The sequence below is a fragment of the Argentina silus genome (genome assembly GCF_951799395.1).
Source record: "Argentina silus genome assembly, chromosome: 7".
Classification (NCBI taxonomy): Eukaryota; Metazoa; Chordata; class Actinopteri; order Argentiniformes; family Argentinidae; genus Argentina; species Argentina silus.
This window is the reverse complement of record NC_139661.1, coordinates 19185019-19198262: the sequence shown is the minus strand read 5'-3', so window position 1 is coordinate 19198262 and position 13244 is coordinate 19185019. Positions and strand designations below refer to the sequence as shown.

The window sequence follows — 13244 nt, the reverse complement described above, 5'->3', positions numbered from 1 at the left end:
TCCCAAATGCAATGTTTAGAGGGGTATTCAGACAGCAAACTGGTTCCAAATGGTATAGAAGTGTTATCTAATGAGGTATCACCTGAAAAGGAGGAATTATCAAAGCACATTTATAAATCAATGTAATCACCATTCAAATGTATTTACTACGTATGCAAATATTATTGTCACATTGAAACAATACTTTTAGGCCACTTTAGGAAACCCTTTAGAACAAAACATTTTGACAGTGGTTAGACTATTTACCAACGTTTTTCAGTGGTCCTGGCGAGGTCCTGTCTTCATGTCTTATAAATACCCAAAGTCTGGGCACTTCAGGAAGCCAATGGGTGTGGAAAGTTATTTTTAAAAGGTTGCATCCAGAGTTTTAGGTTACCCAACAGGCAGTGCACATGTACAGTACAGTACAAATCCCAATGCTGCCACCATACTAATACTCTTAAACATTGCTGCTATATGCCTCCTACCAATATGTTCATATAGGTTTCTACCACATACAACACATACAATAGGCCTATGGCCAGCAATCTATTGTGATTGAGTTGAGTTGTGTTTGAATATAGTTTGCATTATAGTGAAGGTAATATTCCTTTTCCTTTATTTGTTTTCTTTAGCTTCTGGGGCATAGGGGAAACAAGTTCCCAATAAAATATGGCCCTGGGACACTACCCTTCTGAAGACAAGAACCTGGCTAATGCAGATCACAAACATAATGTCTTGAAGCCACTCTTCCGCCTATGATTTGGTGCTAGTAAACCATGGCAAAGAACATAATGCATAACAACACAGTATTTCAACCCCTCCATCTTAACATGACTCACTGAAGTAGATAATGTGTCTGGTCGGAAGCATAATTAGGTTTACTTGTGCTGTTCTGTCTCCTTTATTTTGCATATAGTACTATAATACTCCAGAACAGCAGGTGGCGGTAATTTGACAGAAGTGGGGCTGCCCATGGCCAAAATCAAAACAGGCATGGGTAGAGGATTCACGATCATCCATCTGACGTAAACAATCGAGTTGGTTACATGACCGGTGGGCTACAGACAGACAGGAGACCATGATTCGGTTGTCAAGTAAAAAACTATGTATTTCACGTTTAATACGCGACCAGAGCGCTACAATACAACAGAAAGCAAGACTGTCTGTGCACGGCAACAGATGTCTGTCTAATCAGGTAATTAACTTACGTTATGATTGTCGGGTAAAGTTAGCTAACTAGCTATTTTATAAAGTCATCAACAGTCAGTCGTTAGCTATGCTAGTTTGGCCAAAGTCAGATCATAGGACAAATAGCTAGCTCGCCAATGTCTATGCCACTCTGAATAGAACTGGTCTGTTTAATTACCGGGTTTGGTCAGTCAGCTGTACCAATCGGTCGGAGAGTGAGATATATTATTATTATATTTTCTGGCTGTAGCAAAACTAACTGTCAAACTTAGTGGACCGCTGGCCATAGATGTGTGTCATCGTGTGTCATCATACTAGAAAGAGTCGACGTCCTCATATTGATAATCAATACAGGGTTTTCCCCACAATTTCTGAACAGCGTGGCGCTGGATTGTATTAGTTACTCCATCAGTACTAAATATCTAGTTTAATTTGCCTTGAAATGTTCACATGGTGGCGCCGGCAAGTTCACCGTGTGACGCAGCGCCATTCTCATTCTTTGGGGAGAGCCCTGCCATAGTCAGCCGCTGGTCTCGACTAGCTAGGTGTTTATTTAGCTGACTTTCTTATGTGCGCCTTCCTCTCTGTTTCAGCTTTTGGCCAGCTCCCGCTGTCTTTCCATACCAAATGACTCAGCGTGTTCTGTGGTCTCATGGGGTTCCCAGCGTTCACCTAAGGTAATAGACCTTTGTCTATTTCGATGACACATGCACTTTTTAGACAGATCACCAACTTATAACTTACTGTGTATGGTGGGGGATACATGAGTCTAAGTTGATTCTATGTTGGTTTGGAGTGTTTTTGAATACCTTTTGGCAGAGATCCCCAACCCTGGTCTTTGAGAGCTGAAGGACATGCATACTTTGGTTCCAGCTCAGCACTAACACACCTAATACTGATTATCACCAGGTGTGTACCCTATTACTTTTCACACTTCTTGGCCCGAGCTGAGCTGTACTGCACTTTTTTGGCTATGTGTCTACATTCTCTGAAACTGTTCAGGACAGGAGTGGGTCGCCACCATAGTGTGAAAAGGATATTTTGTGCTGGGTTGGAACAAAAGTCTGCACACAATGCCCTCTGATATGATGGATGAGCAAAATAACTTATGCAAATGAAACTAATTATTCAGCACATGACCTTAGTTCACTGTTTGTTCCCCTGTCCCAGTGGCTTGATGTTCGAGTTGGAAGATGTGAACAGTGGAGAGGCCTACATTTGACATCACCAATACGGGCAGAGGAGAACGCTGCTCAGACAAAGTACTACAGTATATGTGAAATGACCACCCCCTTGCATGACATTTTGTCTCTGTCATATGTAGGCCTACGTCTTGTTTGAACAACTTTAGGCCTACACTCACGGAACACTTTATTAGGAACACCTGTACACCTTCTCATGTGGGGAATGTTTTCTTGGCACACTTTGGGCCTGTTAATACCAATCAATCGTTGCTTGAATGCCACAGCCTATTTGAGTATTGTTGCTGACCATGTGCATCCCTTCATGGTCACAGAAGAATTGAGGCTGTTTTGAGAGCAAAGGGAGGCCCTACCCAGTATTAGTATAGTGTTCCTAATAAAGTGTTTGGTGAGTGTCTATACAGTATTTGTATGTAAAGTATTGTCTTGTGCGATTTGACTGTGCCTGAGAAATTCCCATGTGGGGAAATAATGTTCTTCCTCTAAATGTGAGAAATGTAATAGCACAACAATTTTGGTGCAGTAAGAGTTGGGACTTATTTTTGTGATTCACAATGCAGCCCAGATGAAGACATTGCAGCTAGTGCTTATCAAACTAGCCTGCAAGGTATACTAAAAGTGTGTGTGTGTGTGTGTGTGTGTGTGTGTGTGTGTGTGTGTGTGTGTGTGTGTGTGTGTGTGTGTGTGTGTGTGTGTGTGTGTGTGTGTGTGTATGTATGTATGTATGTATGTATGTGTGACTCTGACTCCACAGTGACATAACTGAAGCGGATTATGAGAAACTGGCAGATGAGACTCTTGATGCGCTGGCGGACTTCTTTGAGGATCTTATGGATGGACCTTTGACTGGCGCTGAGTCGGATGTTGTCTTTACTGTAAGTACATTCCTTCCGCCAATCAATGTTTTGTTGTTATTAAGAGCCTCATATAGGCCTAGTGAAACAACCCCCTCTACACTTACAGGGGCAGATTCCCAGACACCAGATCAAGCCTAGTCTTGGACTAAACCACACAGTCTCCTTTGAAGATTTTTGTAGTCTGGGGTGAGGCTTAGCATGTGTCTGGGAAACCAAACCCTAGAGTACATGCTTTGGGCGTAGATGTGTGCCTTTAGGAGTATGTCAGCAAGGGATCCTACTAACAGTTATTGTGTTTTCCTCAACAATGATAAGGTGCAGGCATGTTGACGAATCCAAATCTTGTGTCGCTGACTTTCCCGGTCCATAAACTATTTTAAAAGGTATCCATGACGTGAGGTAGCCTGAATAATGTGGGGGAATTATCTAAAGAAGTGGGATCCGTCACACCCATGTTGTCCACTAGATGGAGCTGTTGACTCATATTCCATTTACACTGAAGGCATGGATTACATGCTTTTTGCATCAAAAGACTGTTCCTGAAATTGAATTTTTTTTTTATATAATGTTTTAATGGGAGAGACTGCATTGTCTGTGTGCATCAATTATTATATTCAGTAACAAGTAATGTTGGTGGCTGACAATAATGCTTATGCCTATGCAAGAAATAGCTGATGTATGAATTTAAACATGGATTATCAAAATGTGATGGTAAAGATCATTGTTGGAATTGACTAGTAGTGAATCATGACTATGTGTCTGTTAGGTCTCTTCATAAAACCCCTAGGTGTTGTGAAGGCGATGATGAAACAGTCATTGTAGCTGTGTCCTCTAACATCACTGACACACCTTGGCCACTAAACACCAGGCCAAGAATAACTAAGCAGGAATTTATGAGTTCACTAAATCCATACAAAAAACAACAGTTATCCAATACTGAAACACTAGGAATAAAATGGGTTTGAAGAAAACGCGACAACTGTTTCCTTACCAACCAATTTGGTTCTAAACTTGGAACGGTGCGTGTGCCGGGCCGGTGCTTGTTGTTAGGCCCCATTGCCGTATTGATTTCTGTCCCAGTTCTGCAAACCCAATTAGGGCTTCTCTGTCGGTGGCGTATAGGAGGCGGGCCAGCTGAAACGAAGGCAATCTGTCCACTGGAACACTTCCCATCATGCTACTCTGACCCATAACTGAAGGCATTCATTTTTCAAAATGAGATGACCAAAAAAAGAAAAGCTGTCGGAGCTGAAAATGGACTAGGCTGCTTATCACCATAGGGATAAGGCTACATGCAATCAGTATTACCGTAGAGATATCCTAAGTGTTTGAATGTGGATTAAGTTTATCTTCTCCTATCAGTCACAAATAAATTGCTAGCTTATGCCGAACTTGGTCAAACATGTTTTTGGGACAATTGGCATCCATTGGTTCCATTGTCCCAGGCAAACTACAATAAGCACAGATCAATTATTTGAAAGTATTTGACATGTAGGCTGTTTGCCCTAGGTCTGGAGTGATGGTATCAATCATATTTGGAGTGTTACATCAAATTGCTGATGGCCACAGCATAATGTACTCTGAAGTGTACAGAAACATCTTCATTGGGTGGCGCTTTATCATACAGGAAGACAATGACCCTAAACATACTGCCATAGCAACTAGGATTTTTCAGGGTCAAAAAGTGGAATTTAGCTGACGCTTTTATCCAAAGCGACTTACATTGCAGTGTATATGGTCCCAACAGGACCCACAACCTAAGCGTTGTTAGTGCCATGCTCTACCAACTGAGCCACAGAGGACTTATTTCTTGACTGGCCAAATCAATCTTCAGATTGAAATCCTATTGAATATGCATTTAATTTCCTGATGATAACATTTAAGGCAAAAATACATCAAAACAAACAACTGAAGATGGCTGCAGTACAGGCCTGGCAGAGCATCACCAGAGAAGATACCCAGCGTCTGGTGGGGTCAATGGGTCACAGACTTCAGGCAGTTGTTGCATGCAAAGGATTGTCGACCAAATACTAAGCAGGAGTGCTTAATTTGGACATTATATGAATCTGTCCTATTACTTGTGCCGTGAAATAGGGGGACTGTGTGTAAAAAGTGTTGTTATTTCGAAATGTTGTAACCAATATGCACACAAATACCAAAAAAAGAAAACCTGAGAATCTCTACTTTTACTCAAATCTAAACTTTCCAAGTATAGAGCCAAAAGAAGAAAAAATGCTTCACTGTCACATTACTTATGCAGGGCATTGTTTATATCATGATATAATGCTGACTGAGAGGTATCTTCCGACGCTGGATTTCAAAGACAATGCTTGCACTCAGTCTGTTGCACACAATGGTCTGCTAGGCTATATGTGCCTTCGAGCACTCTGCCTGACTTAACATTTTTTTCGCTTTCTCCATTAAACTGCCGTTCCCCTGTGGATCCTATTGTTGTTACTTTCTTTACCTACTCGTTTGGTTATTACCAGCTGAGAGCTCGTCCAGAATTCATGGAAGCACATTCAGGCTTACTGGTTTGAATGTCTCCCTACATGCCATGGCCTTCCAAAGGCTGTGTCAGAGAGGGCTGTTCCAGTGGCTGACCTTGGCCCCATAACACTTCCCTTTGCTTTATAGCTCTGGTGAAATGTGTTTGTCCTTGAATAAAGTGGCTGAAGGTGACCGTACCTGGGCTAAATCCCTTTATTCGTTTTCTTAAACTCGTCAGCACCATTTGAGTAATTCACAGTAATGTAATGGTCCCGTAGCACATCTCATATACAGTACGTAGACATGAGATTGAATAGGCCGACGCAATGGGTTTTCTTTACATTGATATTTCAGCGTGGTGACTGTCAGGTTTGACAGCCGTAAAGGTTTTTTTTTATGGCGACGTCTTTATTGACGGTACACATCGCCTGACACTCTGAGGGTCAGCACAAGATCTGCCGTTAAGAGTCAAGGAGGAGCTGCTCTCTGATAGATCTGTCTGCAGGGGAGCTTGACTGGCAGACTACTAGCCTGGAGAAGGATTAATCCTCTCTGTCTCTCTCTCTCTCTGTCTCTCTCTCTCTTTTCTCTTCTCTCAGTCCCTCTCTTTCTCTACCTCACTCCTCCTCCTACCTCTCTCTGGAAGGAAAATGTAATTTGTCGAGATTTGTTTTTATACAACGTAATTGTATCATCCAACCTTGTTTTGACCTGGCTTTGGCCCATGGCTCGTTTGGTTAGCATGTCCAATCCTCAGACTGTATTTAAGTACAGTACCAGTCAAAAGTTTGGACACAAACTTGCCAAGAGTGTGCAAAGCTGTCATCAAAGCAAAAGGTGGCTACTTTGAAGAATCTAAAACATAAAACATATTCTGCTTTGTTTAACACTTTTTTGTTTACTACATAATTCCATATGTGTTCCTTCATAGTTTTGATGTCTTCAATATTAATCTACAATGTAGAAAATAAAAAAACCATTGAATGAGAAGGTGTGTCCAAACTTTTGACTGGTCCTGTATGTGAGTAGTAGGTCCACCCTCCTTCTCTAGCAGTGGTGTCTGGCTGGGTTACAGTTCCCCGGCCTCTGTGGACGGTGCGGCGCTGAGGGGGGTGATGGGTACTTAGGCCGCTGTAGAGAGAGAGCTGCTGACAGGCTGACAGGTCATTCACACTCACTCCGCGTCTCCTGCCGTCGCCACCACCGGGCAGATTAATGTCACGCGCTGGCCTGCCTGCCTGTCAGTCGGCCAATGCTGCGTGAGCGTGAGCGTGCGCGCGCACACTAAGATTTCCTCTGGGATAAACGCACAAGAAAGATCTATATCAGTGCCTTTATTTCTCTCTCTCTCTCTCTCTGTCTCTCTCTCTCTCTCTCTCTCTCTCTCTCTCTCTCTCTCTCTCTCTCTCTCTCTCTCTCCTCTCCCTCTCTACCCCCCCCCCACTCCCTCCCTCCCTCCCTCCACCCACAGAGTAGGCTTTCATCCTCCTCTCCTCTGACTGATTGGTTAATGTTCCCGACTTGGCAGCTGACCCTCTTTTCAACTGCCGAGAGAAACATATGGGACCATAAACAACACACACGCACGCACACACGCTGCAAACCCCTATAAAAGAAATACAGTAACCCAATCACATCTGCCTAAACCCAGTTCTCACTTTGCTGGCCGCTACTTCCGGAATGAAATATAGACTACTGACACACGGTAGAAACTACCATGCACACACAGTACTCATCTGTACTACTAAGTGCATACTTCTGCCCACTCACTCTTGCCCCCACTTTGTACTGTAAATTGTATTCATCTTGCAATTAGATGATGGATTTTAACAGCACCGTGTCATCAAGATGGGCTTAAAACCTGTCCTTGACAAAGACGAACATTGAGGTACTGCACAGTCACAGAGGACATTGACGTACCCCACAGTCACAGAGGACATTGAGGGTACTGCATGTCCTGTCCTTCCCCAATGGAATCTCCATTGGCCCCTGGAATAGCCACTCACGGAATGCTTCATGCTCTAATATGGGATCCAGACAAGCCATAGGATTCATTCTGTGGTCACAACACCCAGCCCCAGCCCATCCTCCGCCCCATCCTGGCTTAATCTCCTTAACGAGTGAAAGGGATATTCATTAACACCCTTTAACAAGCCCACAGTGAAGCTCTGCATCCTGGAGGTCAACCCCAGCCTGGGGAGAGGGGCGAGGGGAGAGGGGCGAGGGGCAGGCAAATCCCATTTAAGAACAGCAGCGGAATTAATTAAAGAAATAACATTCCATTTAATCACGGGTGGCTAACGTTGTGGGGGGGTCAGTTACTGGAAATACAGTGTTCGGGTTATTTATGGCTATGGAGAATTCAAAAGCTGGCAGCCTGCCCAATGTGTGTCTGATTGTTTATGTTCCGTGCACGTGCTCTGCATCTCAAACTGACTGTCTGATTTGCCTACAATGGAGCATTGGGTCATATATTCCCATAGGCAGACATGAGAAGCTTTGGACATCATATAGCCATTTTTGCACCATCTCTGAGTCTGTCGATGACTGAAAAGAGATGTCACTTGAGGCACGTTCCTTTGATTGATTGAGTTGGATAAGGAATTGATCATAACTGCTAATCAGATTCACACCTGCACCGGCCGTACCAACAACTTACTGATATTGTGTCTGGGGTTGGGGTCAGTTTGAATTTCAATTTCATCCAGTGCATGAAGTAAATTGACATTGTAACACATCCATTTCCATGACGATTAATCAACTCATGAATTCAGTTTCGATTCACTTTGCGCGCAGACTGATTTCAAATGTTAACTGACCCTGCCCTCATCAATACCCGATATCCTAAGTTGTTACCATGGCCCGGCACTCTAAAATGGCTTCCTTACCCTATATACACTTAATGGTGGTGTTCTTTCTCTCCCTGACAGGGCGGTGTGTTGACAGTGAAGGTGGATGAACAGCACGGGACGTACGTCATCAACAAACAGACGCCCAACAAACAGATCTGGCTGTCGTCTCCTACCAGGTTTGTGTGTGCACTGCTCTCAAACACTCATATTCAAATTCTGACAGTTGAGAGTCGATTTCACTTTTCCGAGTCTGCTGGCCTCTAGCCAATGTTCTTGCTATCTGTGTCGCACTGGCGAATTACATTATGTACTTATGCCTCATTCATTCATTGACCTCAATCCAAACTGCTGGAGGATAGAGCCCGAATTCCGAATTTTCGATTTACTGTCCAAATACTTGCGGAGGCCACTGTAGGGTTCCTCTATGTCAGCCTCATCTTCTTACTGCCTCTGTCTCCCCCAGTGGGCCGAAACGCTACGACTGGACGGGAGAGCAGTGGGTGTACACTCACGATGGCAAAACCCTCCACCAGCTGCTCTCCAGGGAGTTCTCCATCATCTTCAACTCACACATGGACATGTCCAACCTAGTCCACTCCTAAACGAGTAGAAGAGAGAGAGAGAGAAGGGACCTCTACTGCCCCCGTCCCCACCACGGCAACCCCACTACCAACGCATTCTACAGTGTAGTGTAGTTTATCACGTAACCTCTGGCCTTCAAAGCATTAACATGGGTTAGCCTGGGGCGGCACTGTTTCCACGTATTTGCCACAACCGCCTGTGATATCTGTGACATGTTGATCCCATAATGACAGTGAATCGGGGGGAGGCTGGTGGAGGTAGAAATCGGGGGTCGGGCTCTTTGTAATCAAATGCGGTTGATCCCAGTCCTCCGATTTCTACATCCACCAGCCTCCCCTGCAGTGAATGTGTATACAGTACTATTGCAGCAGTGTTTGTTTGTGTGTGAATGTATATAGCCTTTTGTGTCGTTACCTGGTTTGAATGGGGCTGTCTTGTCCTATAACTAAAGGAGTGGTGAATGCACTAAAGGAAAAGTTCTGATTGGTCTTGAAATTCACATCATACATCACATCCCCCCTCTGTTAATCTTCAACAAGAGCCCCATTTCAATTGTGACACTGACTGAAGTGTGATGACGAGCCTTTTGTGACCTAATTTGTAATAGGGAGTCGCTGCAATCAATGAACATATGGTGTGTTCCTGCAAGTCTGTCTCGTTAAACATACCGAGGACGTTCTAATTGACCAAAACACATGTTACTCGTCCATTTACATGTAAATTAGTAGCAGCAATGGATCGCATTTATTGCATGTATGCGATCTAATCTGCGATCAAGAACAGGAAGCTCTGTTTTAATAGCCGAGCCGAAAGCAGGTAAACAGAGATATTAGCGGGGGGATATCCCATCCCTATATATACGCCAAACTGTTATCTACAGCTCAGAGAAAGTCTGTCGGAGTGGTGATGGCGGCTCTGAGATGGCAGGTACATCCTGTTCAGTATGCAGAGGGAAGAGTGGGATTACCGTGTAGGACAGATGGGACGGAGCAAGAGGTCCTACTCGTATTAGGGCTGTACAGCTTGGTAGCTGTTTCGGTTCTCTCTCTCTCTCTCTCTCTCTGGGAGTGTTTGTTCATTGTTCACTGACGTGAAGAGTGGTAGGCCATTGATGTTGTTGGGGCTACAAAGTCCTGCATGGTTGAAGGATTGACATTTATTTACAATTCATAATGTCGGAATAACGTCTGGATGACATGCATAGGAAGCCACCATATTCAGGCTATGAATAACAGCATACTGCAATACTGCTCACATTCCAATTAATTTAAATTATGTTAGTCTCAGAAAATGTGTAGACATGTATTATCCTCGTTTGTCATCAAAATGTGTCAATACTTAAAAATAAAAACATTGAATGCTCACCTGTTTTTGTTCAATTATTATTTTATTTTTTTATTATTATGTGACCTTTTGGGCTTTGGCCAGGTATACATCTAGAGGTCTTATCATGTGCATTGTCTTGTCATGAATGTCACTGTTATCCATCCACGTAAAAACAAAATCACATGGACATGGCCTCCGCTGGCCAGGGTGCATCTAAGGCCTGTGTTGAGTCATATCCATGTTGACACGTGTTATTAATATAACCCTTGGTAATGATCTTACAATGCTATCAGATTAGGTACTGTGACTATCAATGGATGATCCACAGAGATCCTCTCCTTCATCCATAACAGGAGATATTACTTACAGAGCTATAGCAAATCATTGAAATGAAGTGTGTTGGGCCCAACATACTTTCTCATTGTTTGTAAACATTTTTTTTTATTCAGTAAAAAAAGTCAATTATCATTTGTCCATGCATTTAAGCCTTAATGCAGTAAGAGTGATAATTGACAGTTCTCCAGATGGTGAGCAATCCAAGCCCTATGTTAATTTGTCCTGCAACATGTCACACCAGCCCCATAAATAGCTTTTCGAAAACGGAGAGAAGTTTCCATGGGAACATGGCTCTGGACACCTTTGTCTGCACACCGCTTATGTTTCTCTCTCTCCCCCATCTCTCTATCACCCTCTCTTCCTCTGAAAGACTCAGATATCACCCTACTGGCTATACAACCCTCCGAACTGGTCAGACAAGCAGTAAAGCAACCGCGCATTAAATATGAGAGTAGGCCTCCGTCAAAGCGGATCAGTGCTCATAGAATCCTGGCCTGGAATCTTTACGCGACAGTGAAGAAGAAGAAGGAGGAGGTAAGGTTCAGATGTTGGAATGTCGTCACTTTAGATTTTAAAATGAAATGTCAGACGTATTTCAAAGGTTGGGTTGTTTCGTTAAAGTAACTATGATGTAACTTGCTGTACCTAAGGCGTTGATCTGCGAATTCAGTGGCGCAAAAAACAACAACAATGTAGGCGGTTTCTGCTGACATCATGATTGTTATGCCATGCGCTCACCTGTTCGTTTCAAGACACGCCCTTTTGCACCTGTTCGTTCTTGCATCGCCGTGTCTGCTACAAAAATGTTGTACGTCCTGTAGTTTAGCCGAGGAGCTCTCAACTGTTGGTCAAGTCAAACATTAGGCTACGATTGAAGGTAAGAAAGTAGTCTTTTTTGAGTTGACGGTTTAGAGGGTGTGTCTTTGCCCTAGTTGTGTGTGTTATCTTATTCTTATGTGTGTACTATTATTATATGATTAGGGTGTGGGTAGCCTGTAATGAACAAGATGAGTGAACATTGTAAGTCACATTGTGCTGTCCTATGAAGTTATCTGTCATACTGTAAATGTCTTGAAGATAAACAACCTTTCTGTAGCTATGGATTTTTGAGCAGTGCCTCTGACCCCCACTATTTAATCATAATTCCACTTTATCAGAAGCATACTGTAGGTCTTTTTTTTATTTTATTTTTTTATAATGTTTTTAGGGCATTTCTGCTTTATTGGGATAGAGACAGTAGAGATTGACAGGAAGGATGGGAGAGAGAGAGAGGAGGGAAGACATGCAAGACAGGTCGAGGGTCGGAATCGAACCAGGAACCTTGCGATTACGTGGCGAGCGCATTAGTGTGCTACGCCACTAAGCTACGTCTGCTGCCGGTTTTAAAGTGTGTTCTAAAATAGTAGCCTATTCCCACCCTAACCCTTCGTCTTCACAGAGCTCTCTGGGCTGTTTGGTAATTTCCCACACTTTTCCTCCCCAGACCCCTCGTGTCTATGCCGGCACGTGCGTCTGGGGAATACACCCTCAGCACCCTCCCTCCCTCCTTTCATCCATCCCTCTTCCCTCCATCCTAAACCAAGCAGGATACTATAGCAAGCCATACTGCAGTGGCACAACCTTCCCTTGGCCTGCCATTGTAACTGATGATGATAAAATACTCTGCGCAGGGGTTGATATAGATATTGCTTGTTTTGCGGAACAGTGATTGTCGTCTATTTATGGATCGGCCCTGTGGTTTGTATGCAGTTTTAGAATAGAGCAAATGTAGTGGAGGGCCTGAGGGGGAGAGGTGGTAGCCTGTGTGAAGGTTGTTGTAGACTGAGGCCTTGTTTACTGTGAACTTATCGATCCTGTTCTGTGATAGGGCAAACAAGCTGGGCTTGACTAGGTGCATCACATCCAGGGATCAAATTAAGGCCCTGTGAAGCTCTTCTATCTCTCGCTGCATCTCTGCCCCTCTCTCTCTCTCTCACTCTCTCTCTCTCTCTCTCTCTCTCTCTCTCTCTCTCTCTCTCTCTCTCTCTCTCTCTCTCTCTCACTTCCTCTCTCTGATAGCATCTAAGAGATAAAGAGGGGGGGGGGTTGAAAAAAAAAATCAACATTTACTCAGCCTTTGAAGACAGGAATGCACTAGAGTCACTGTCAACGATGAGAAATTAATCTGTTCAATTCGCGGCGAATGAAGCAATTTGTCTCAATTTTCCCCAGTCCCTGTGCCATCGCTAACCCTCCCTGTCATCTCCCAAGATTAAATTCCTCACCACTTGGGAAGGGAGAGCTTGGCCCTTTTGCCTCCAGAGGGAATTAAGGAAACTTTATATAGTACTGAAGAATGCATTGTGAAGCCACAGATTGGATTCCCCTTGTTTTGATCTGATATTTTGGATCATGCAGTCTTATCTCAAAGACCCAGTTGGCCTACGGTA

General features: G+C 43.7%; 1 protein-coding gene across 2 annotated transcripts; it reads left to right on the top strand.

Moving 5' to 3' along the window:
- The first annotated feature begins 1033 nt into the window (after positions 1-1033).
- On the top strand, positions 1034-10508 carry fxn (frataxin). Of its 2 annotated transcripts, XM_083672674.1 has the most exons (6): positions 1034-1177; positions 1764-1847; positions 2341-2432; positions 3127-3247; positions 8650-8747; positions 9035-10508. In XM_083672674.1, exons 1-6 carry the CDS (start codon positions 1061-1063, stop codon positions 9171-9173), a joined length of 651 nt encoding a protein of 216 aa, XP_083528800.1. In that variant the 5' UTR covers positions 1034-1060; the 3' UTR covers positions 9174-10508. The 2 variants fall into 2 exon arrangements, with proteins under 2 accessions (XP_083528800.1, XP_083528801.1); XM_083672675.1 differs by lacking the exon at positions 1764-1847.
- Positions 10509-13244: the final 2736 nt, after the last annotated feature.